Here is a 25,110-nt window from a genome sequence, read left to right as displayed (position 1 = left end):
CAGAAGTCAGGTTTCTATAACCCTGTCTGAAAAGTTCAAAGGGCTTTCCCAAAGGCCAGGCTGACTCAACCTACCAATTTTGGCTGTGGGGAGTGCAGGTGTGCATCTGCCCTGAAGCCCTCATCAGTACTGAAAGGTGATATTAGAAGGTATTAGTGAGCGGAGCAACAGGTACTTTGTCAAGTCCATTCATTGTTTCATTCTCTGGTGTGGATAAAGGAGGTTCACTCCTGCCTCAGAGTGCCAGGATGTTTGTCTACTTCTATTCCTTCAGACATAATTGTGGATGTTTTATTGCTCTTTTCTTTGTCTTAGCAATTAAGACACTTGTAAAAAAAAGGTGAATGACATGTTATTCTGCAGAACCCCCCCCCCCAAAACAGACAACAGTTGTCTGACAGAAAATCCTTTAAGCAGTAGCATCCTTATCTGCATCTCTGTGTGAGTACATGTGTGTGTATGAGGCTTGGCACTGACAACATTATGTATATAAATCAAAACAAATTTGGATACTGGACAAACATTGCGGGATATCATTTGTTTTGGGTCGCGCACCAAGTATGAACTCCTGGCATGTACGCCATACAGATTTACAGTCTCACAGCCATGAGTGCATGATATACACTTGTCGTATTGGTGATCCATCATAGTGAGATATGTTTACATGACCATGAGGATGCCTACACACAGCAGATGAAAATACAAACCCTCATCCTGTCAAACACATCGCAGCCCAACAGAGAGCATAACTGTTTGTTTAAAGTGCGTCTGGCTGGACATGAAACATGATGATGATGATAGCAGGCTAAAAGTGCATTAAAAACTAGTGTCAGGTTGACTTTAGAGAGGTTTTCCTCTTGGATCTGTATGTACTGCACCTTTCCAGAAGCTTCCTCTGAAGTATCAGTCTGCCTGTATCACTGATGTAATGTTTCGGCCTCCCAGCATTGCGTGCAAGTGTTCAAGTGACAACAGCTGCCGGCCCTCACCAAAACTCAACACTCCTAACATTTTAATGGGAGATTAATCCCCCAGTCAGTAGTCACTGAAGCAGTCAGTGGTCTTAATGGTTCACTCGTAAGGATTTTGGTATTTTAACAAACCTCAAAGTGTTGTCATGCATAGTTTAAAGATGTTTGGACTTAGTCTAGAATTAATCTCACGTTATACTGCAAGTCACCACAGAAATAAATAGGTTGAAGAGAATGTTTGTGGTTTCATACCAATGGCTGAGAGCATCCATAAATGTCATTTGTGATTTATATTTATATATATATTTGTCAGTTTTGGCTTTAAACAGTTTAAAACCAAGTCAGATATTAAAGGATCGTTCTGTTTTGCTCGCTTGTTTTTGGTTTTATTTTGTTTCTTTATTTTAACACATTTACTACAAATCATATATACTTTAAAGCTATTTTCCAAAGCAAAACATACTTTATTTTAGAGTGTTTGATTCAAATTTCCTGCCCTGAAGCCACTGGTTTCCATTTCAGTGAAGTATGAACACCAACTTTGCGAAACTTGAAACTAGCTTAAGATACAGCATACCAACCCATCATAGCAAACATGATGTACTGCATTCTTTTCTAGTCAGAGGTACTTTGGAAAAAGAAGCATTGTTAGAAAATGCTGTGTTTGCAGGACACGGACACTTCACAACTCACTTTCACCTCTGTATTAGTCTCTAGTCTTTATAATTATCACGTCAACTTATGTTCCAACACAAGCTTTGGGTTTTAAGTCAAGTCTGAGCCGTGTTTCCTTTTCCTAAAGTTGAAATTGATTCCCCTTACATAATGGTATATTTACAGCAGCCTTGGCAGGACACAGAGACACAGCTCTTTATTTAGTTGGCATGAAATCAGAACAGAAACACTTGGCTTTTTGACAGCCCTGTGACCTCCCTGAACGGACTGACCCATTGCTTCCCCGACTGTCCTCATGACAACTTATTAAAGCTGTGCTCACTCGTACTACTCCGCTAACAGCTGCCTTTCAACCGGCTCACTCCCTTTTCATCTTGTATGAGAACAGAGGAGTGAATGTGTGGTTACTGAATCACTTTGTTTTTATCTTGTAAAATGTTCTTAAATAGATTTTTTAACTTCAAGATTTCTGCATTCTCGTGGCTAAGCTTCTGGCTTCAGAAAATAAGCAGTCATGGTTTCATGTTTGCCTCTCAGCACCAAAGAACACAAAGAATTCAGAGATGATGCGGCCATTATTCTCCATTTTTTTTGGTGCCATGATTATCTTCTACCCCATGGGCGCCTGTAGAGGGAAGCTAGAGCCAAACAATCCTTGTCCCCTTTGACCTCCCCACTCCTATTCACTTTGTTACTCATTCAGCATCAGATGGTAATGGATAGCCATAGCAACTCTATGGAGTCTGTGTTCTCCTGCAGACAATGTCTTTGGGGACTCAGGTGGAGGCTAATGTTGTGGTGTCTACCTTCAGATTATGTCGATTGACAGGCAAGGACCACCGTGACACCAGGGAGAGAATTAGCCATCGATACCCTTACTGGGGGTCAGGTGAAACAGGACCCCCTTTATAGATACATGGGAAGATGTAGCTGCAGAGAGAGGAGCTACACACCAGGAGTCTGAGCAGCATGACGAATGAACTAAGTTGCAATGAGAGTTTAGAATGTGAAAGAGTAATAGTTTGGTATCATTTTGATCATTTGACATTTTTAAATAATAATCAACCGTCATAATATAAAGGTGGTAGGCGTATATTGTCATCTAGGGCTGCAACTAATGATTATTTTCTTTATCAATGAATCTGTCAATTATTGTTTAGATCTGAGTCGAAGGTGACGTCTTCAGATATTTTGTTTGGTCCAACCAGCAGTCCAGAACGCAAATATGTTACATAATGTTTCCATAAAATCCTCACATTTGAGAAGACCAGAGAAAGTCTGGTGTCTAAAATTGATTATTTGATTATCAAACTTGTAGTTTCAATCTTCAGCCCCAACTGACAAAAGATCATGTTTTCCTCAATGTTTGTTCTTGTTATTGTTGTGTATCGTAAACTAGCTTCTTTTTCCTTTTTTGACAAGAATCTGAGTGTTGCCCGACTGTTTTTGTCTTGTTTCTTTTTTGGTAAATAACAAGTGGCAAGAGGAAAAAATAAGTAAAATTAAATGATTAATCAATTATCTAAATTGCTTTCAGTTAAGTTTTAGTTAGTTGAATAATTGACTATTTATTGGATTCAGCACTCTTTTCCTTACTTTAACTTTGTCTACATTCCTTTCACTTACTTATTAAACTGTTTGATAGTTTAGATAAATAATAACATTTGTTGAAACAAAACAAAAGTGCAAATCAAAAAAAAATATTACAATATCCAAACTTGAAAGAAATAGTATCCATGTGATGATGATAATAATAATAATAATAATAATAATAATAATAATAATAATGCTGTATATGCACTCTCCATACTGTCTATAAATCATATTAAGGCTTATTTGATTCCACTAATGCTCTAAACAGTTTGTGGTTGAAGATGTTAACAAAGCAGTGTGAATGGGACATCCCATGTTTGCTTATGGGGTCATGCCCTGTGTCAAACCAGTGGTCTTTTTAAACAAAAGCCTTCAGAGAGATCTGCCCATTGTTCCCATTACAGTGCTAAAGAGAGGTAAGTGCGTGAGTGTGTGTGTGTGTGAGTGTGAGTGTGTGTACTCCCCAACCCCCTCTTCAAACCTCCTCTCCCTCACCTCCCTCCCCTCCTTCCCTTTCTCTTTCACACCCTCTCAGCTGTGCTCACTCACTCATTCTCAGCCAGGCCAAAAACTGGCAGAGCAGCCCCTCAGTCAGGAACTCCCGTCCTCAAATTAACCCAGGCGACCGGGACTTTGTAACCCATTCAGGGAGCTGCTTTTCTGGAGTGTGGAGGAGACATGGAGATGGTTCATCAGGCGATTCATAGTTTACCACAGTATGGATTATCTGATTTACTATCCTCACATCAAGGTAACAATAATAAGCATGTGATGTTTTTTTTAAAACTATTTTGCATCTGTTGCTAGCTTTATATGCATTATCTCTCCACTGCAGTACAATGGACGCACTTCTCTAAACATGCACTGATGTCTTTACCACAGATGTCTTTGTTGTAACAGCTGCACTTTGTAGAAGGATTAGATCATCTTGAAGTGATATCACTCATGAATGAAACACACTCTGTATGTAAGGGTGCCATCAGCTGTAAACCAAAGATGAAAAAGGAAAAATTTTAATCCTCGTCATCATTCCATATGAATGAACAAATATTTCGCATTGTTGTGTGGCTTGTCGCTCGGCGAGTGACTTCCTGTGCTGTTGGAGGTATTTATGATGTGTGGACTTCTGAGAAGACTATCATTAGACACAATATTGAATCTCAACTTGCCCCTGCTTGCATGCAAACAAGAAAGACTCTTGCAGACAAGAGAGAACAGACAGTGATGTATTCATTTAATATCCTACTGCACACACTCTCACACACACACACTGAGAGAATTATGACACATATTTTTGTCATTTAAAGCTAAACAAGGTAGTTACAGTGTCTGCATTGTTTTCTGGGCCAGCAGCAGCTGCTTCCTCCACTTGGCAAGCAGCACAATCAAAGTCTGGAAGAACTTAACATTTTCTCAACAAGTCTCCCACAAAATGAGTTCCACTTTTTGAGCATACAGAATTTTTTTAGGTCATTTTGAACCCTCTAACACCCACTCCCTTTTGGGCTATGTCTGCCTGAATTAAAACAAACTCACCATTTTTTATTGTGAGACAGATGAGGTGAACACATGGTTTTATGGATTTGTCACAATATTTGACGGCATTGAAGGTACAGTTGTATTCTCTGCCCTGTATTGTGCCTAGATCATTTTAACAACAGGGCATCCTAGTTGAAATGACATTAAAAGTTTTACATTTTGGAGAATATGCTTATTCACTTTCTGGCCGAAGGTTGGACGAGAAGGTCGATACTATTTTCATATCCGTTCGTTAAATATTAAGCTACAGCCATGAGGCAGTTAGCTTAGCTTAGCATATAGACTGGAGGCAGGGGGAAACAGCTAGCCTGGCTCCCTTTAAACTTCAAACACATTATTTTGTCTTTAAATCAGTACAAAAATGGAAGTTGTGCTGGACAATTTCTTGGCCAGGCAGGTGCTAAGCTAAGCTAAGCATCTCTTGCCTATAGTTCCATACACCACAAATATGAGAGTGGTATCAGTCTTCTTGTCCAACTCAGGACAAGAAAGACAATAAATGTATTTCCCAACTATTCCTTTCAGTAGAAAGTCTAATCGATAGCTTACACACATTTTACATGATCATATTCCTGTAACAAATTTTAGTGCTAGCATTGTACATAGTGCTAGCATCCTGTGGTGGTGACAGTGGATGGTAAAGGTACTGTAAAATACTGTTATCTACACAAAATGAAACCACTTAATCTGTGATCCAATGCTCTACACGTTGCAGAATTGGTGCACTGTGTGTTGTTTTACAGGACTTACTTGTACAGAGGTACAGATCAGAGTGAAGTGTATCGGGGCTCCAGGTATTTGTGAGCAATTACAGCACAGTGGGATCCTTTGTTGTCTCCCACCTGTTTTGAGCCATTAGTTAAAGACTAGTCTACAGCTGGGTCTGACCACTTATTAAGGCCAGTGGTCAGAACTGGAATGAGCAGTTGTTAGCCGTCTGCACTCTACCCAACTCAGATAGTAATTATGACACACACAGAAGGCATCTATACATAAAGGAAAAGTTAGAGATAATTTAATATGATGCAGTTTCTTGAGTGAAGTGTTTTGTTTGAGGAGGCGTGTTATTAATATTCTTTATGCAATAAAATAGAACCCATGCGGTTCGTTTTAGCGATGTCTTTCCTTTGTTTAGTGCTGTATAGAGTTTTGAGGTTGATTGACCAACCTGTCTGTGGTTATGCTGTAGCATGATGCACTTATAGTACAGATTTCCTGTATGTAAGAAACAGAAGTTGGTATGTATTTGTCATTTAGTAGGTGCTCCACTGCAGAGAATATTGTCAATAGAATTACAGTTAAAGGTGTTTTCTCTTCTCCTAAACATTTCAAGTCTCAATGTGAATAAGGAATCTTTATCTGTGTGCCTTCTTTAATACAAGCTGTCTTCTGAAGTACCAGTCTGCATGCCTCTGTAAAGCTAACGATTGTTCACCGCTGAGTTCCTAAAACTTTGGTGCAGTGTGCTGGAGCGTGGTGAATCAGGGGAATTGTGACAGCTGTCACGGTTGTCTCTTCAGGTACAGTCGTGCTATAAGTGAAGATCCTCGACTGTCTCTGGCAGTGAATTCCTGCTAGGATTGGTCTCATTTAAGAAGCAATGACTGAGGGGGGGTTTGAGACACAGTGCCAGTCACACCACAAGCAGTCTGAGAATTGTGTGGTGCAGAATAATACTTGCAGGCAGCTTAACCACAGCCAGTAAAGAATCTGTCAAATGGGAGCCTCCAGTCATTTTATTTAATGGACAGATATATAGAGTTTACCCACAGGCGACAACATGATGTTTGAGCTAAAAGTTTTTATCTTTCTGAAGTTAATGCTTAATTGACCAAACTCTTGATGGCTGGCTGTGAAAGCCGCAGACCAGGGATTGAAAAGCTAATATTTGTTCCTCATGGGGATGTGGCTTTTGTTTTCTCTGATTATCTGTTTATCTGATGGTGGTTTTAACCTGGAGTCAAATCATTGATTGACCTTTATGTGTCTGAGGTCCAAAGACAATGCTGAGTTATCTGTGTGTTTGGGCGAAACACGAGTCTCCAAACAATTAACACTTGTGCACTAAAAGATTATTATTGCATTTGGCTAAAAGGAGGGCCCACAGAAAAACACTATTCATTAATCCCTGGAGCAGTATACAGCACCTATGTCATTCACAACCTAATGACTCAATCATTGCAGCTGCTAGATTTGAGTCTGTTTTTCATATAAACCCATTTGGTCTTAGTCACAAACACACGGCAAGGCACTTTGCTGAAAGCTTACTGACACGTCTCTGCCAGACAGTAAAAGTAACTGTCTGGATATGCACACAAAGAAAGGCGGTATTATTTTGCTGTCACTTGTATTGTTATCTTGTGAAGTAACTCTGGATTACGGTTTGTATTCAAGTCATGTTTCAAACAACCTGAGAATGGATGCAAACCCATCTGCTGCTCCTGTTTCATTAGAGGTGATATGCCACTATATCTGCATTAGATGGATGGTTGTGCTAATACTAGTAATACAGGTTATAGGGATACAGAGTGGCACATACTGTAGGTAGCAAATGACAAATGTGTTCCTCAGTCATAAAGAAATCTAAGGAACTGCTCTCCCACACATTTTGAAGGTTTTCTCCAGGAAGTGAGTTTAACGTATCGCCTGTATTTATAAACCATGTGTCGTCCAATTCAGCCACTGTGGAAGAAAGTCGAGCATCAACAGGAAATGGCAGGAGGAACAAGAGTGTGTTGTAATAGCCATGGTATGCTGTATAATCCTGTTGCACGCTTGTTTAACCGCTTCACAACCGTTGTTTCCCAAAGGAAATACTGTCTTTCCATGCAAGTAATGGAAACACAGGCTCCACGTGAAGATTTTAAATGTGGACAAAAGCACCAGCGAATCACAATTACTTTGAATGACAACAATGCTGTCAGGGTGGAGATGCCTGTGACTGAGAAACTTTTGCTTGCCAAATTAGCCAATGTGATTAGTTGTTGTCACTGTGGAATAAATCAGATCCACTTCAATGGTCAACACATGGGCGTCAGACTGCTGGTGGTGAGTTCGACCAAAAGTGTATATAATTGAGCGTTCCAAGAATTTTATGGAAATGTGTCTTTCTTGATACTGGTGCATCAACAAGCTTATTCTGTCTCATTACAAGATATTTAAGATATTTTAATAGATTTAATAGAGACCAACTCAAATGACTCACCGCGGAGGCAGATTCTTTTCTTGTACTTTATGATGAAAAACAAGTCGATTGTGTTTGAGTATTATTAATAGTAGTAATAGTACAAACACTTGTAATTAGTAAAAAACTACAAAAGTGCATTTTCTGTACACATAGCCAAATAAATGACTGCAAAAATAGCCTGCACCTGCTGTGAAATGGTAACCTGAGATGTCAGTTGTAGCTAAATAGACAGAAGGCGTCCCTAATTGATATGAACCTCAACTATCTCTTTCTCTCATGGACAACAAAAAGAGAGCAATATGTCATTGTCGTCAATATTTACATATTTGATTAATGCCCTTTAGCTATTCAAGTATGCATACACTTTTTGAAATTTACATTTTCTTCTTTTTTTGTCAGTAATTGTCATAATCTAAAACTTTGCTAATATATGTTGCATTTGTATAATTTTGATACAGGCGTGCTCTTTCTACAGAAAGGAAACTGTATGGAACAGTTTATTTTACTTATTTCAATGAGTTTAATCATATTTGATTGTTGTTTTCAATATTGGCAAAGCAAATTTTAAAGTGTTTGCAAATTGTTTTGAAGGGGGAGACAAAGTGGTTACCTCGCTTGAAGGATAAGTGTGGCACAACAAAACTACCAAACTATTCGCAAGTTTTGCCTTTGTGGCCAAACCCTGATATATCTTGTTCTTCTGCGCCATAGAGCTCCACTGTTGTTCAAAAACTATTAAAAACCAAATCAGCCACACTGTCTCACTGTGTGACATGTGACATATACCGTCCTCTCTAGAGCGTCAAATGTGTATTAATCCACCACTGAAAATAGTCCACAATAAATGCACAATTTACTCCTGTTTGAGTGACATTTACTTAAAACTACAGTGCCCTGCTGTTTTAGGGCACATTAAAGTTTAAATCAAACTCTATATTTGTGAGCCGTTTTTAAAGATTTACATTTTCAGTAGTAATATACATGTATGGGCTTGGGGCTGATTTGCTTCGGACCCTGAAAAAGCTCGTCACGGCCCTGGAAGTGCCTGTCTCACACGGTCTCCCTCTCACAGTGGACACACCTACACATCGATCCTCTCTTCCGCTCTCTCTGGATTATATCCATTATTTCATCCACCGGTGTGAGGAGTACTACAGGTTGATAATCTCAGCTGTCTCACAAACGAGGTATTTTGGAGCGACGGAGCATTTACACCGGCTGAAGAACCTCTCACGTGCGCACGTAGGTTACCGGCAGATGAGTGCATCGTTTCTTTCTGTTGACGCTGAAAATCTGTTGCACGCGGGTTGAGGAAGCGAAAGATGAAATGACATCGTGGGTGTGATTCCTGCGCTGAAGAGGTGAGCTGAAGCTGCCCCTTTGCTGATGTGTTAGTCTTGAATGGACAAATGGAAAACGTTCAAATATCAGTGATGATTTCATGCAAGTTTAATGCAGATGTAGCCGAGTTTAAACACAATTGTTGCTTTGTATGTGTGTCTCTAAAGATGGCTGTGTGACAAAGTTAATCAATGTGTCTACACCATGAGAAGTATAATTAATGAGGCTCTGGGGGCAAGTCAATAGTGGGTCGTGACTAATTACTGGACCAGGAACAGAGGCCACTAACCTTCTGTAAATAGGAAGAGCTTGCTTCCTGGACACATGGGTCAAAACTTCAGTGTCTTTAATGTGAGAGTTGATCTGTGCAAGCTTTAATTAGACACCTTCACTGTTACTCCAGGCACAGTATGGATGGATGATGGATGAATGATGGACGCATGAATTGTTCTGGCTGCAATTAAACCATATGAGAACCATATATAAAGTAAACTGATCAAACTTGATCTTTACATGAACAGCAAATGTCATAGTTGCTCTGTGAACTAAAACAAAAACCAGATTCATAATGAATCAGTTTGTGTTGATAAAGTATATTATCTAGATACCATAAATTCTATTGTTACTGTTTTATCTAATGATTGTTGACATAATCAATTAATCTGCTGAATATCAATTATACAAAATGTGAAAATGAAAAGCCCATAACAATTTCCCAGTGCCCAAGATTATGTCTTCAAATGACTTATGCCCAATCAATGGTCCAAAACCTAAATATATTAAATTTACGATGATATAAAACGGATACAAGCAGCAAATCCTCACATTTGAAAAGCTGGAACGAAAGAACATTTTGCACTTTTGCTTACAAATTGTGTCTGATTGATTAACCACTTCATCTCAGCTGTAGTAACATTAATGTATTGGAACAGTTGGGCAATGATGAGAATAAACAGTGAAAGTAATGTTGAGGTTAAGACAGTATCAATAAGCCAAACAAACTAGTTTCCTTAAATAGGAACAAGAGTAAGTTCTTACAGACACATCAGGGAGAACGCACACAAAAACACGCCTGCTGATAAATGCTATCATGCCCACGAGGTGAGGTATTGATTTTACCTGCTTTACAAGGTGAAACTACAGACTATAGTACACCACGCAGCACTTAATAAAGCTGAGGAAATGTCATTTTTTATGTTACAACAAGAGAGCAATGTGAATCTGGATACCTGAAATTAGCTCCAGTTACACTTTCATATTGACTCCTCTCTTGACTCTCTGAGACATGTCGCTGGATTTACAGTAGGGTCATTATTGTCACCGGGTTGTAAAGGGAGCCTAAACGTTGTGAGCATGGAGGATGCCACACGGGGCAAACACTGGCATCTGCTGCCTGCTAATAAGATCTCATAAAGACTGACAGGGAGCATCAATCTCACTGTCAAGGTTTGGCTCCAAATAAAGCCCCGCTCTTCGTACCTGGATAACCGAGTTATCCAGATTAGACCGTTGACGATTTGGCATGAGTCTGGATTTTTTTGGGGTTCTTCCAAGCTGGTTTAAAATCCATCTGGAGCTGTTGTCAGAGCAACAAGTCCTTACACTCAAACATATTGACAGTTAGCTGCTGGATCATGACAAAGAGGTTTTAGGTTGAACCCATTATTACATTACATTCACTCTGAGGATGAGGATGCTTTTGTCCAGTTTTGTTACAATAAGTTCATTCAAACCACATAGGAGGAAGAGCCAGATATCATCCAAACAAATAATGAGAGTATACATACAAACATACATAAAAATAGATTTAGATCCATGATTGACCCAGTGCACGCTGGGAAGGGTTCCCTACCTCCCTATGCCTGCCTCATGTATCTACAATCACATGATCCGCGCTCAGCCAATCATATGAATGCCGATCATTGTTTCAACTCTCGACTCATTCTGCCTTCATTTCCAATTAAGAGCGCACTGTCTCTCAAGATAACTTCATCCAGGATGAACAAATCAATCCTCAAACTGCTTTCAAAGAACCACATTAGCTAGATGAGAATAAACAATACAATAAAGGATTATTTTAGCCTGATATCAGCACATTAGCCTGAAGAACAGATCCCTGCTTCTCACCAAATTTAGTGATTAATTCACCTGAATTGCACAGCATTGAAAATGTTAACTGAGCCTCTAATTCATAATAGTGACATTGATAATACTCAGTTCACATTTTAATAATTAGTTGACAGATTGGAGATGAGAACTCTTCTGAAGAAAAAATGAGATTTTAGCGTAATCCAATTCTGGCGATTTGAACTTTCATAGAACTAATGTCTCTTTTGGTTTGTATCAGAAAACAGTTTCTAGTATCAATGTTTGCTTCATTTCAAGTCATTAGGACTTATATTGGTAAACCTGATCCCTTCGCTGGCCCTTCATGTTGTTTTGCAGCAGTCTATAAATATTCTTTATATGCAGCACGCAGATCTCATCCAGGGATACAATCAATGGAGCAGGATCCCTGGTGGTCAAAGTCATGAATAATTCAGCCGTTGTGTGACACACCATTCGTCTCTTAACATCTCATCTCCTCCTGTAATAGACCTTTTTGTTTGTTTCATCTTAATAAAGATAAAGCGAAGCGGTTGCAAATGGTTCTGTTGTCATAGTAATCGCTGCAACCAGATTCGCTGTGTGAAACAGGTCCAGACCCTCCGCATGTATCACATGACAGCAGAGTGCTTGTGGCTATTATCCACAATTCGAGTCAGGATAGCTGAGCCTGCCTCTAATGGAACATACGCTGGGGCACAGCGCAGAGATATAAACATTTCTTTTGATTTATCACTGCGGGGAAGTTAAAAATGCAGTGTGTGTCCTAAATTCCCTTATTTTTAGAGACACCTAGTGGTTAGGTTGAAGTAAATTATCATGTCATCCAAGGACATTTAAAGTCAGTGCTGTGTTGGTTACCAGGAGGCCAGACGCTGCTTAGAGCTTCACCTTAAAGTCAACCTTCATTCAAAAGTGTCTTTTGCTTATTGTTTACTTCATTTGGATGTTTGACCTTTGTTGTACAGAATATTGTGTTCAGAGTTTGATACTAGATGGATTTTTTCACATTCATCTGCTGAAGTTTCTCTGAGTTTGAGGATTTTGTGAGATCACGACTTGTTTGTAAGCCAATCAGACTCCATCTTGCAAGTTGCACAAGTGTTACGTGGGAACTTGAAGCCTCCAGCACACATGAACTGAGATTTTTCAGTGAAGTAGGAGACATCTCGTGTCTAGTAGTTGAACTTTTGAAATGAACAATATCTGCGTATTTTAAGATTCTGGATTTTTCGACGAGGCACAAGGAGTAGATGTCATTTTAAGAATGTATAACTTTTCTGGAAAGAAAACCTATCAGACCCAAATGATAGGCCTTTTCACAACATTTTGACACATCACAGTAGGAAAATACTGGTGTAAATTATAAAATAAGTGGCGGCTGAATTCCATTTAGCTGCTTTGGTTTCAGGGTCCAGGTATTGTGCATACTGGCTCGATGTCGCACTATCATGGCTTACTGGGATAGAACAGAGCTAATGTTATCAGCAACACCTGTTTTTTTCCTACAATGACAAGTCAAAATGTCTGCTGTGAAGAAGGTCAGTTATTCCAATTAAGTCTGATAAACATGTCTGGAAGGGATCATTAACTTCTGAAATGTTTTTAAATCTTGATTGCATAGAGATCAGATTAGCATTATTATTAGCATGCTGCTGATTTCTCTTTGTGTTGGACAGTTTGATTCTTCATGGATTTAACAAAAGAGTTTTACCACAACTCTCTATTGAAGTGACTGCTCTCTACAGGATATTTTAATCCTCCATGTTCCTGTCTCTTTCTATTTGAACAGGGGCAGACAGAGAGCGGATGACAGCCAACCATGAGACCTACCTGCTTATGGCCAGCACCCAGAATGACATGGAGGATTGGGTGAAGACGATCCGCAGGGTCATCTGGGCACCTTTTGGTGGAGGTCGGTATACACACACAACCATTGTTTTTATTAGCTGAATGACTTGTTAACTTGTTGATGTGAAGGAGATCTTTATTATCCAGTTTGAATTACTCTTAAAGTTTCCAGTAGCGGTGCTGGAAGATGGATAAGCGCGTGTATTCAATCTGTGAGCGAACTAACGTCTCTGCTAAGTGCAACCCCATCACGACGTGCTCTGATCCCACTGACAACATGCATCCTTTATGTGCAGAGAGTGTGTTTAACTAAGGACTGAACGCACAAACTTTAATTGCCTTGTGCACAATGATAGTGTAACCTTAATCCATTTGTGGGTGCCTGATAAAGACGGGACTTAGCAGTAATTTCCAGGTACAATACGGCATTTATTGCCAAGATGCCACCTAGATATGCATGCATAACCACCTGTAATATGTAATTACATGTTACAGATTTTACTTTTTAGATAGAGGACTATAAGGAACAGTAACAATATTTTATCATAACTTTTATAGTACTGTAGCTTTAAGGTTTTATCTAAAACAGGCATGTTTCCAGAGTCTATTAGCAGGTAAAGCAACGGTTTGCCTCCTTTTTTCCTCCTCCATGTTGGTTGCATCACTATGATACTTGTAACACCATGACTGCATGTATAAACAGCTTTAGTCATAGTAATATTTGCTTTGTCTTTTGAATTGTGAAATCCAAAACAACGCCAGTCTAGTGCTGCTTGAATCTCCACTCTCGTGTTTGTGTCATCTTCCTGCATGTTTGTTTTTGCTTCCTATCCAGCCTGCTCATGCTAATAAACAAAGGAAAGTAATGTGATAAAATCAATTACATACACCAAATAAACCCACAAAAAAATGACAATGTAGTAATCATCAAATAAACTGTGATTCATAGCTGAAGTGCATGATGTCGTAGTTGCTCTCATGAAGTTGTTCCTGACTCTGGTGGGAGTCTCCCGCTGCGCCGCCATGGCTTGTTATTGACTTTACTGGCAGACATTGGCCTACATTGTGTGTGAGTGGGGCACAAGCGCTGCGTTTGTGACCGGACAGGCAGTTCAGGCCGCTCTCGGTGACACAGTGAATAGATGAGGCTGAGCTGGCCCCTCTGTTTTCAGTGCAGGGAGTTTGATGTCTATTGCAGTTGACTGCTCTTCAAAAGGACGAGCCATTTGTCAAAGATGCCACAAGAAAGGTGGCTCCAAGTTGGAGCGGAGCCGGGCTTTCTCTGTCTCTCACACACACATATTCCAGGCTTTCACATTTTTGCAGTAGCAGCAGAGACTAACTCAGCCCTGATTGGCTGGTCAGTGCCCCTCAAGTGTGATTAGAAATTCTGTTCAGAGAGTGACAGGCAGGGAGGGAGCTCCCAAAGTGAAGCCCCTGTGTTTGACCCGCAGAAGAGCTCGGAGCCCCTGATGGTTTGCTGTCATGTTGTGCTCAACCATGATGTTGAATTAATTACGGGCCAACTTGAACAAACAGTTGGACAAGAGAGAGTTGGAAGTCAGATCTTTTGAGAAATGTGCAGCTGTGGCCTCTCCATCTGGATCTTTGGAGATTTATTTCATGGTAATTACCAATTGTTTATTTGTAATTTGGGAAAGAGTTTGCATTTTAATTTGGACTGTTGTTGCTGATGGATTAAGGCTATGTAGAACATTTAATTAAAAAGATTATTTAAAGCTTATTTAAAGTTTTTCATGTTAAAACACTACAATATCGCATACTGTATATATTTTTGTTTCTTTTTTAAGTGGGAGATTTTCCAGACTGTTTTGTTTATTTCATTCATTTTTGTGTTGTGGTTGTGGTGCAGTGACATTCAATAATGGTGGAAATCATGATAATAATTAATAATAGATAATAATTTGTACTAAATGTTTCACTGCAGACAACCACCCTTACATTTCTGACACGTGTCATGTCTGTTTCAGTCTGGCTTTGACAACATTTGACAGTCAACAACATAATTTACAGTTAATATTTAGTTTAGTGTAACACCACAGTTAAAGGTTCCTCACAGTAACATGTGATGTTTACCTCCCTTCTGGCTGTGGATCGGAGTTCGCCAGACATGACCTCGACTAAAACTCAAAGCGTCTGAGCTGGAAAGCTTAGAAAAGTGTTTTAGTCTCAAGATTTATCAAGCAGATGTTGAGCTGCTGTGATAGTTGAGGGACATCAGATCACATATCATTATCTGCAAGTTATATTCTGCCTCTGAGCTCCAAATCGTCCATTTTGAGCTGTGATTTCATACTTGTTGAACTGATCCGAGAAGTTCTCATTTTCTTAATTATTATGCCTATATCATGAATTTAAAAAGATAGCTACCCCTGAGTGATCTCTTTTCTTGTCTTTTTAACATACATAAGCCTGAGAGATTTCATGTGCAGTAGCTGTCTATGATGTAAATCTCCTTTCAAATATTTAAACATCCTTAGCCCCTAAGACTAATCTTCTCTTCACCTGAATAACACGTGTCCTGGTAAATTGAACGTCTATCTGTGCTACTGGAACATCACATTTTTGTCATATTTTGAGTGACATTTCATATGTAATGTCTTCACATGTTGCAAGGTTATGCTTAAGGTTATATTCATTGTAATACAAAATACAATGCAGTGTCTGTTCTACTACATGCGTTTCAATGGTGGTTTAGATCAGCTTGAGTTTGTTTTCATTTACTGACCAAGCTCTAAGGTAAACTATTTTCCTCCCCTTTATATTCATTCATCCCTTCTCCCTCTGATGTACTTTGGTGGAGAAGCTGCTTGATATTATTATTTGTGCATGAGATGTGCAGTTGAGTCAGTGTATAATCTGTAGACAGTTGAGGCTGTTTTGTTTCACTGTATAACTCAATGAATATGTAACATTAGCATTTAGTAACGTAAGGAAGAGGATTAGGAAGAGGAGATAGGAAAAGGAAAAACCAGCCTGTGTTGTGTCTGGACCCCTCTCCCTCTGTGTGTGTGTGTGTGTGTGTGTGTGTGTGTGTGTGTGTGTGTGTGTGTGTGTGTGTTTGTGTTGCCGTAGTCTGTCTATGTAGCCGACAGAACCTGAGAGTGTTGAGGGAACCTGCTGAGTGGGAACAGCAAACATACATATAAACACGTGCACACACTCTTCATAAGCTGGTCCACACACACACAGTTACATGTGACCCCCAGGGAAAAAAATTCCCAGACTCATGACCAGAACGTCTGGAGGGATGACCTCGATTTCATCCAGTCACTTTTTTCTCATTTGTTCTCTGATGCTCTTGTCGATACGTGAGGATATTCATCATTCTTCACTCTGGGGGAGGCTTGACTTGTCTATATTTCACTCTGGTCCGTCTATGATTTGGGGAAACGGATACACAGCTTCAAATATTTCTTGGGAATATGTGGCTGTTTACTGTTTTTGTTTTGTTTTTATTTTGGTTGCTGTAAAGATCGAAGTGGGAAGGTCCCTATAGCGACGGTCCCAGAGGAGAGAGGCAAGAACACAAGACTCCGCTGTTAACTTCAGAGCAGCTTCTTTTCCAATGAAAGATGATTAAAAAAACACTTTCTGAGAGATGGAAATGAAGACGGTTTGACTGACCTGCTATCAAACTGATGCATCTCCTATATTATTGGTTTTTTTTTTATTATTTCTGTCATAACAGCAAAAACCTAAGGCTGCTTTTTGGAAAATGCTAGAATGCAAGCACTTTCAGTTCTGCACCTCTGGTGTGTTATCTTATCACAAATATATTAATAGGCGTTTCCTCCAGAAGCTTACAAGTTGTGTCAGTTTCAAGAGGGGTGAGTATGACAGCATACCATGATATTATTAGTAGAAAGGCATTGATGTAAACTACAGTTTCACATTAACACCAGTTGTTTTTAAGCGATTTCTTGCTGTGTCAAATGCTGAAAAAAGCACGAGGGTCCTGGTAAGCTCAGTTTAACTCAGTCACCGTACAGTACCTCGTCTCACCACGTGTACGCCTGTGTGTGAGTAGCCTCTGTCTGTATCTGGAGACCGGAAAAGTATGCAGATCCAAATCTCTCAGGAAGGCTGCCTTAATCCCCTCTTGTGTTGCATCCACATGAGACGGCTGCAAATGGAAATCAGTCCTTTTTTTCCCTTTTTTTCTGCGGCAACTGCCTCAGACAAAAGGCGAGAGGTGCTCAGCAGGAAGTTAGAGATTTGATCATCAGACTAAGGCTTTGTGGGTGTACATATTTTTTTGCTTGGGCTGTCTAGCCGGCCTTATCAGTAATGTTTTTCAATCGATTTAACTGCTCTCTTTGATGTGCCTTAAGCTGCAGATGCTAGGCTGATGCATTTCTTTTTCTAATTATTTAAAGAATGCTCCTTTCGCTTTGGGAGGGAAAGTTAAATAGTGCAAGATGTGAAACAGTATTAATATTTCAAAAGGACAAACCATAATTTGTCATTTCAGAATCAAACCATAAATAATTTAGCTGCAAAGAGAACCAAATTATATAGATCTGATTAAAAACGCTATTAAACCCTGAAACACTGCTCTCAGCTTCTTTGATATGTAGAACTCACTCACTGCACCCTGTGGTTAACAACTATTCTCCTATTATAAATGACTGTTCTAGAAATACAATAAAAGTTTGGCCGTTATGATAAATGTTTAAATGTGGGGTAAAAACTGAATCACCCAGAGGTGAGTTGTTGTAGCATTGCCATTTATTAATCTCACACTGTCATCAAATATTTTGTCTTGTGTTTCAGGGATCTTTGGGCAGAAGTTGGAGGAAACTGTGCGGTTTGAACGCCGGTTTGGGAACAAGCTGGCTCCTATGCTGGTGGAGCAGTGTGTGGATTTCATTCGGCAGTGGGGCCTTCGGGAGGAGGGCCTGTTCAGGCTGCCAGGACAGGCTAACCTGGTCAAAGAGCTGCAGGATGCCTTCGACTGTGGAGAAAAACCCTCCTTTGATTGGTAAGGAAACACATGGGCCTACTGGCTGCTTGTATTTCCTCAGTGCATTTTAAATGTGAAGTTGATATGTTCAGACCGTTGACTGGTCCAGTCCGGCACCTCTGGAACCACATGGTTGCTCCTGTTGGCCTGGAACAAATCCCTCCAGAAGCAAAGGTGGGTGAGTGGGCATCAAAAGGTTTAGTTGCATCTAGTTAGAGAGACTTGAGTGATAGAGGAAACCTGCATTACACAACAAAACATTAGGAAGGATCCTTTGTGACAAACCAAGGACCTTTGGGAAAACTCTTAAAATTAAATTCAATAAGTGGGGCTTTATTTAAACAAGCATGAACAGGTCATACGTGTAAAATAAACATTTTCTACATGTATATACTGTCCATACATTTATACAAAACATAGAAAGAAATCTGTATTTAAAATGAACATTGAACATGATATATTCTCCTTTTGAACGCGCCTAACCTGTGCTGTGGTTAACTGGCAGAAAGTTGTGAATGTTTATCACACTGAGGGATAACAGCTGGTAAATTGGAGAAAAATTAATTTTTAGTTAAAGGAAATCTTCCTCAAATGTATTGTGCTCCTTCTCATCCTCATTTAACCTCTTCAGTGCAGCATTGTAAAACACAGCAGAACAAAACAGTGATCTAATGTTTTTCACTGCAGACAGTTTAATTTATCATAGCAGGCAAAGCACAGGTGTAATTAATCAGGTTAATAAAATGCATTCCATTTAGCTGCGTTGCTTGCCGACTTACTGAGACACATGAAATCGATCAGTTGTTGATGTTATTTGTTCCACCTGTGCTTTTCCTGCCATGACGAATGTTTGTGGAGAAAAAGTGAGTGGGTGTGTGAAGATCATGCCTGATTAACAGCTAAATTCATTCATGCGTCTTCACAAAATAGGCAGTGCGAGGAGCTTGATGACGTGAAGGAATACTCTCAGGCATAGTTGGGGACCTGCTGTAGCTGACGAGCTAACATGCTAGAAAGCTGGCATTTCTCGTCAGCCTCTCTATATTTTCTCTGTACTGCTGGAACTGTACTGAGAAAATAGAAACAAGTGTCAGGATAGTACAGAGCTGTCCAAGTCAACACGGTCACATAATACCACTGTTTTAGAAAGGGTCTAATCATATAGAAAAAGTGAAAAACACCTGTGTAAGTGGTCAGGGTTTTAAAAAAGATAAATTAAAAAGTGGAAAATTGTGAAGGGAAGGATAGAAACGCAAATCCTAAATTCACAGTTTACAAGATAATGTCCACAGACCCATACCAACTCTCCACAATCTTAAAAATCAGTTGGCAACTACATTACAATCTGCCTTCATATTATGTGGTGTGTAGGCTGTACTCAGAGCGGTTTCTTTATGTAACAACATTAACCATAACTCAGGGTGAGAGAAGTGCAACACACTACCTCCACATCTCCTCTTCCTCTCACCCCATCAACCACTCCCACCATCTCCTGTCAGGATCCAGGCTATACATCAACACCTCACCTCTTCCTAGAAACACATGATACAAAAAAAGAAATATCACACTCACAAGTGCCACCATTACGTCAGCTGCACTATGGCATGCTTCTGCTTTAACACAGCTCATGTCTTGGAGTGGTAACGACTACGCCCTCCTCTGTCTCTACCCGTGTCTGGTTTTTGCTCCTAACTGTCTCGCCCCTTTCTGCGTCCCTCATTAGCCCTTGTAACCTCTTGCCTGCCTCACCAGCTGCCCCTCGTTGGTTCATTAGTGTCTCTGAGCCTACAGTGGAAATCCTCTCGCCTTTTGGCAGATCGTCCGCTGCCCCAGTGTTGTTGTTCCCTCTCTCTTTTGTTGTTACCTGTCTGCCTTTCTGTTGCTTATGTCCGGTTTGCTTGCTTTAGTTTGCCCACATAAAATTCTTTAGTGAGCTCAAATAACTCATCCAAAACCCGAGATTCTTGGGCCATTTTTATTAGCCACAGCCTCATAGTTAACAGACAGGTATCTTCAAAGTATGCCTTTAAATTCTACCTTATGCTTTGTGGTGTTTCACAAACTGAAGTTCTCTGTTTTCTGTTTCCTCTGGTATTTACATTATTTTTCCTTCTGATTCCACCCAGCAGTCCTTGCTGCAAGAGTATTCATGATGATTTTTATTTGCTTCCATGTACCCATAAGCCTCCCTCATTTACACCTCTGTCTGTCTCTTGTTTCCCTACAGTAACACAGATGTGCATACAGTGGCCTCTCTTCTGAAGCTGTATCTCAGAGAGCTGCCCGAGCCCGTCATCCCCTTCCACAAGTACGACGAGTTCCTGGCCTGCACCAAGCTCCTCGGCAAAGATGATGAAATGGTAAGAAAGAGTACTTTCTCTTTACCTATATCTACCAACAAATTGGCTTTCACAAACTTTATTCCTCTACATAAAGTTCAATTTATACATCAGCAGAAGTCAGCGCTGAACAGCTCTCACATAAGTCCTGTTCCGTGGCATTAAAGCTGGCCTCTTGCTGCCCGGTCATCCATGCTCTGCTCTGCGGTCTCTCACACAATGACTTTGCTGTGCCTGTCTTGACTTCTGACATCTAAATAGGATTTCTTTCACACCATAAGGCTTGCATCACAGCAGGGGACGAGCCTTGTGCTTCTTCTCCAAAACATCTTTCTCACATTTTCACTTTTCACAGCCCAAGTTTGTGCCTATGTGTATGCTTGTGTGTTCTTGTATGTAAGTCCAGAAATATATTTTAACACCTCAAGTGTAGATTTTCTTTTAAACCTCCCAGGACTAGTGGGAAAACATTTGTCAGTGGATTGCTACAGGTTTTTTTGATTGTGAGTAATCCTGTGAGATCACTTCAGATTCACCAGTGACTGATGATTGATGATATAAATATAGAAAGTATATTAAGTATATATCGTTAATCTATTTTATTTTGATTCGTAAAATAAACATACTGTACCTTTGTACGCATAACTCAGTAAGTGATGGGAATAATTTAGTACTCATTGTTTTAGATGACAGATGAATTTATTTTGTTCTTTAAAATCATTGCTTTTAAAAAAATCTTTTAATGAGCCTGATGAAACATGTTTTTTATGTTCATCTTGCAGTCGCCAATTTCTTGATCTGTTTAGTTCTCTGTTTGGTCCGTGGGTGTGATTGTTGTACGCGGTGTGTTGTTCTGATAAGCTGTAAAATGTCCACAATTGATCGAACCTAAAAAGTGTCGATCATCTGCAGGGAATGAAGGAGTTGAGAGGGCTTGTGGAATGTCTACCTCCGGTGAACTACAACCTTCTTAAGTACATCTGCAGGTATTAACCGATTGTTAAAGTGGAAGATATTTCAAATACGAGCATTAACGAGCTGTGTAAAGTTGATATTTTTCCTGTTTGCCAGATTTCTAGATGAAGTCCAGTCATATTCAGGAGTGAATAAAATGAGCGTCCAAAACTTGGCCACAGTCTTTGGGCCAAATATCTTGAGGCCGAAGGTTGAGGATCCAGTAGCTATTATGGAAGGTCAGTGTTCATGCTAGTCTTGTACATGTGTCTTGTTTTGTGAATGAAATTGAATTAACTTTTTTGAAAGTAAAGATAATGATGTGTGGTCTCATGTTGTCAGGTACTGTTCTGGTCCAGCAGCTCATGGCCGTTTTGATCGGCCGCCACGATGTGCTATTCCCTCGGGATGAGGACAGCCCCACGGCCCTCGAGCTTGTCAACAACAACAACATCGAACTACAGAGGCGACAAGCCACCACAACTACCTCCGCCATCACAACAGTGTCTCAGAATGCCGAGAACAACAACACGCAGGTGGTGCGGCAGTGTGTTTGGGAAGCACCCGAGTCTCCTTCGCACCGCCAACATGTGGACAACAGTGGCTCCCCGCGATCAGCAAGCCCTCGTAATGGTGTCATAGGACGCTTTGACATCACTCGCAGCCCACCACTGACTGTTAAAAAGAACCCGGCTTTCAGTAAAGGCAGTGGTATAGTTACAAACGGCTCCTTCAGCTCCTCGCCCTCCTCAGACCCAAATCAAGAAAAGAGCCAGACTTTGACTGGAGGTGGGAGTTTACCCATGCGGCGCAGTGGGGCGCTCAAAGGCTCCGGCACAAAAATGGGCACCAGCGGCGTGACGAGTGGAAGCAGCACCGGAGGGAACGGGACTGGGATTATGCGCATGGGCGTTTCCGGCACCGATGTGGTCACGGGGAGTCTGAACGGCCGCAACGGTCTTTGGGTACCAAATGGCTGCGTCACGTTACGCGAGAACAACAAAGCGCGTGACTGCTCCAACGGGGATCAAACATCCAATCAGAACCGTCTGTCCACGTATGACAATGTCCACTTGAACCATCAGAACCTGCAGCAGCAGAACCACATCGTCAACACGTGTCTGAACAGCAGCTGTGAAGACAAGCAGAGCGTAGACAGCGCCACCTGGTCCACCTCCTCCTGTGAAATCTCTCTTCCTGACAACTCCACTTCCTGTCGCTCCTCCACCACCACCTGCCCTGAGCAGGACTTCTACGGAGGTCACTATGAAGACTTGGATGGACCAGCACAGGATAATGAGCCTCTCCAGTCAGGTGGAGGAGGAGAGGGGGAGGGCAGAAACAGCAACAGAGAAGGAAGTGGCGATGGAGCTGGGAGGAGCAGTCGGGACACCAGCAGCAGTGATAATAGTGATGGTTACGCTGTTGGTAACGGACCCGGCAGCCACAGTGCTCTGCACAGTTTAGTGGCCAGTCTTAAACAGGAGATGCACAAGCAGAAGGCCGAGTACGAGGCCAGGATAAAGAGGTAGGGGCCCATCCGTGGAAAAAAGAGATTAGAAGGAAGTTTCTAAAGATAAAGGAAGGTCATGAACATACATACACACAGACAGACAGTTGGCAAGCAATAACTTTGTATCTACTGTGCATCATTATCTTAGGCAACACTAATGCAGTCTAATGCAACAGCCATGAAATATATGCTACCTTCATGAAGATTATAATGTTCGACCTTCATGAAGGTAGAATTTATTACAGGTCGGTTGTATCAGACTGCATTCATTTTAGCTAGGTGCACGCTTGACTTCAAGCCAAGAAAAAAAGTCAGACACATAATTCCCTGTACAACTACACCAATAAAATATAATGTGCTAATTTAGAGGTGCTGGTAGGCAGATTTTGTTTGGACAGAGCCAGGCTAGCTGTTTCCCCCCACCTCCAGTCTATATGCTAAGCTAACTGGCTGCTGGCTGCTGTGGTATAGATCTTCTAATCTAGCGCTTGGCAAAAAAGCCAGAAACGTTGAACTATTCCCCCAAAAATGGCAGGCGAATGTGAATATTCAGTACTTTAATCTCTAAGTACAGTACTACACACTGGCAGATAATGTAACTGTACAAAAACAAAAGGATTTCACAGTACAATGCAAAGGGAATGTGCAAGAAAGCTGTACATGACTGAAATTGAGCATGTGCTAAAATATTGCTGTATAACAATGAAACAGGACTGGATGTGATAAACTTCCTCAAACAGAACTGTGCAAAGTGTTGATTAAGCAGATGTTCTAATTCCATTTCAGCATTTTAGGAAATGATAACTTAAGCTGCAGTATGTTATTCATTTAGCTTATTAAAAATGAAAGTGAACCGCAGCTGTTTTTGTTTTGTCATCACACTTCGCTCTCAGATGAGCCATTGCCTGTTCAGTGTATGCCGTCTCTCCTCCTGACCCTGTGTGTTAACCTTCTTCACAGCTTGGAGCAGCGTAACCTGGAGCTAGAGACAGAAATGGTGAGCCTCCACGAGGAGCTGGACCAGGAGAGGAAGAAGTACACCATGGCGGAGATCAAGCTGCGCAACGCTGAGCGGGCCAAGGACGACGCAGAGCGGCGAAACCAGATGCTGCAGAAGGAGATGGAGCAGTTTTTCTCCACATTTAGTGACCTCACTGCAACTGGCAACGCCGTAGCCCCCGACCCCCGCCGATCAGATCGTAACAACAGCATCTGGATACAGTGAAGAGAGGCGGGGGGATGTGGGTTGAAACACGAGTAAAGACTGGAAATGGCTTATTATATGATGTGAACATTATGAGGGCTCCAAACAGGATTTGGCTGCTGGTTGTAGGGGGCAAGTTGGGAAGCTACATTGCAAAGGTTAATGGCATGTTTTAATTTAAGAAATGGGAGGTGTAGGGCTAATGCAAGCCGCCTGTATAAATGTAGACATCACCTGGAGTGATGCCAGACTGACATTATCTGTAAATACAGCATTATTTAAACGGCTCACAGACTCTCTCCAACCTACTCAGAGACTGTGATGGTAATCACTCATCTGACCAGGAAGTGGAGGCACAGTACACCATAGTCTATGATGATACACAGTACTGCTATTATTTTACTTTAGCTCCTAGAGCCATATAGGAGGGAAAGCAAAATGTTTAAAAAGGTTGTATGCAGTTAAAAAAAAAAAGAAAAAAAGAATACAAACCTTGGACACATAAAGACAATGCAAAAACTTACTTCACTTTTAAAATCTAACCAAAAAACATCTTATTGTTCCATGTAATTCTGTATCTGCTCATGTACATAGAGGAAAACAATGCAGAAAAACACAGTGTCATATGTATGTAAAAAATAAAGTAATACTTAAATGTTTATCTGATATTTAAGCAAAGTTATCAATGTGTGATATTTTATATTAAGATTTTTTTTCCTTGCACTTACATGTTTGTTTAGTCTCAGCAAGGTGGTACTGAATGTGTCTGTCGGTCAATGTGTGTACCAGTTAAATTGGACAATATACTGTATATGTGCCTGTGCTTCTGTGCTGTTTTCATTTACCCCAT

The 25,110-nt window shown here is 40.6% G+C and overlaps 1 protein-coding gene across 1 annotated transcript in view; it reads left to right on the top strand.

The window, feature by feature from the left end:
- Positions 1 to 24,281, top strand: part of arhgap24 (Rho GTPase activating protein 24) — a 65,811-nt gene extending 41,530 nt beyond the window's left edge. The window contains exons 4-10 of the mRNA XM_070924514.1: positions 13,205 to 13,327; positions 18,061 to 18,268; positions 20,478 to 20,610; positions 21,502 to 21,575; positions 21,661 to 21,782; positions 21,886 to 23,071; positions 24,017 to 24,281. Of these exons, the coding sequence (XP_070780615.1) occupies positions 13,205 to 13,327; positions 18,061 to 18,268; positions 20,478 to 20,610; positions 21,502 to 21,575; positions 21,661 to 21,782; positions 21,886 to 23,071; positions 24,017 to 24,281 (2,111 nt within the window). The remainder of the gene's footprint in view (positions 1 to 13,204; positions 13,328 to 18,060; positions 18,269 to 20,477; positions 20,611 to 21,501; positions 21,576 to 21,660; positions 21,783 to 21,885; positions 23,072 to 24,016) is intronic.
- The last annotated feature ends 829 nt before the right edge of the window (positions 24,282 to 25,110 follow it).

The sequence above is a fragment of the Enoplosus armatus genome, chromosome 18, assembly GCF_043641665.1.
Source record: "Enoplosus armatus isolate fEnoArm2 chromosome 18, fEnoArm2.hap1, whole genome shotgun sequence".
Taxonomy (NCBI): Eukaryota; Metazoa; Chordata; class Actinopteri; order Centrarchiformes; family Enoplosidae; genus Enoplosus; species Enoplosus armatus.
This window is presented reverse-complemented; position numbering and strand designations above follow the sequence as displayed.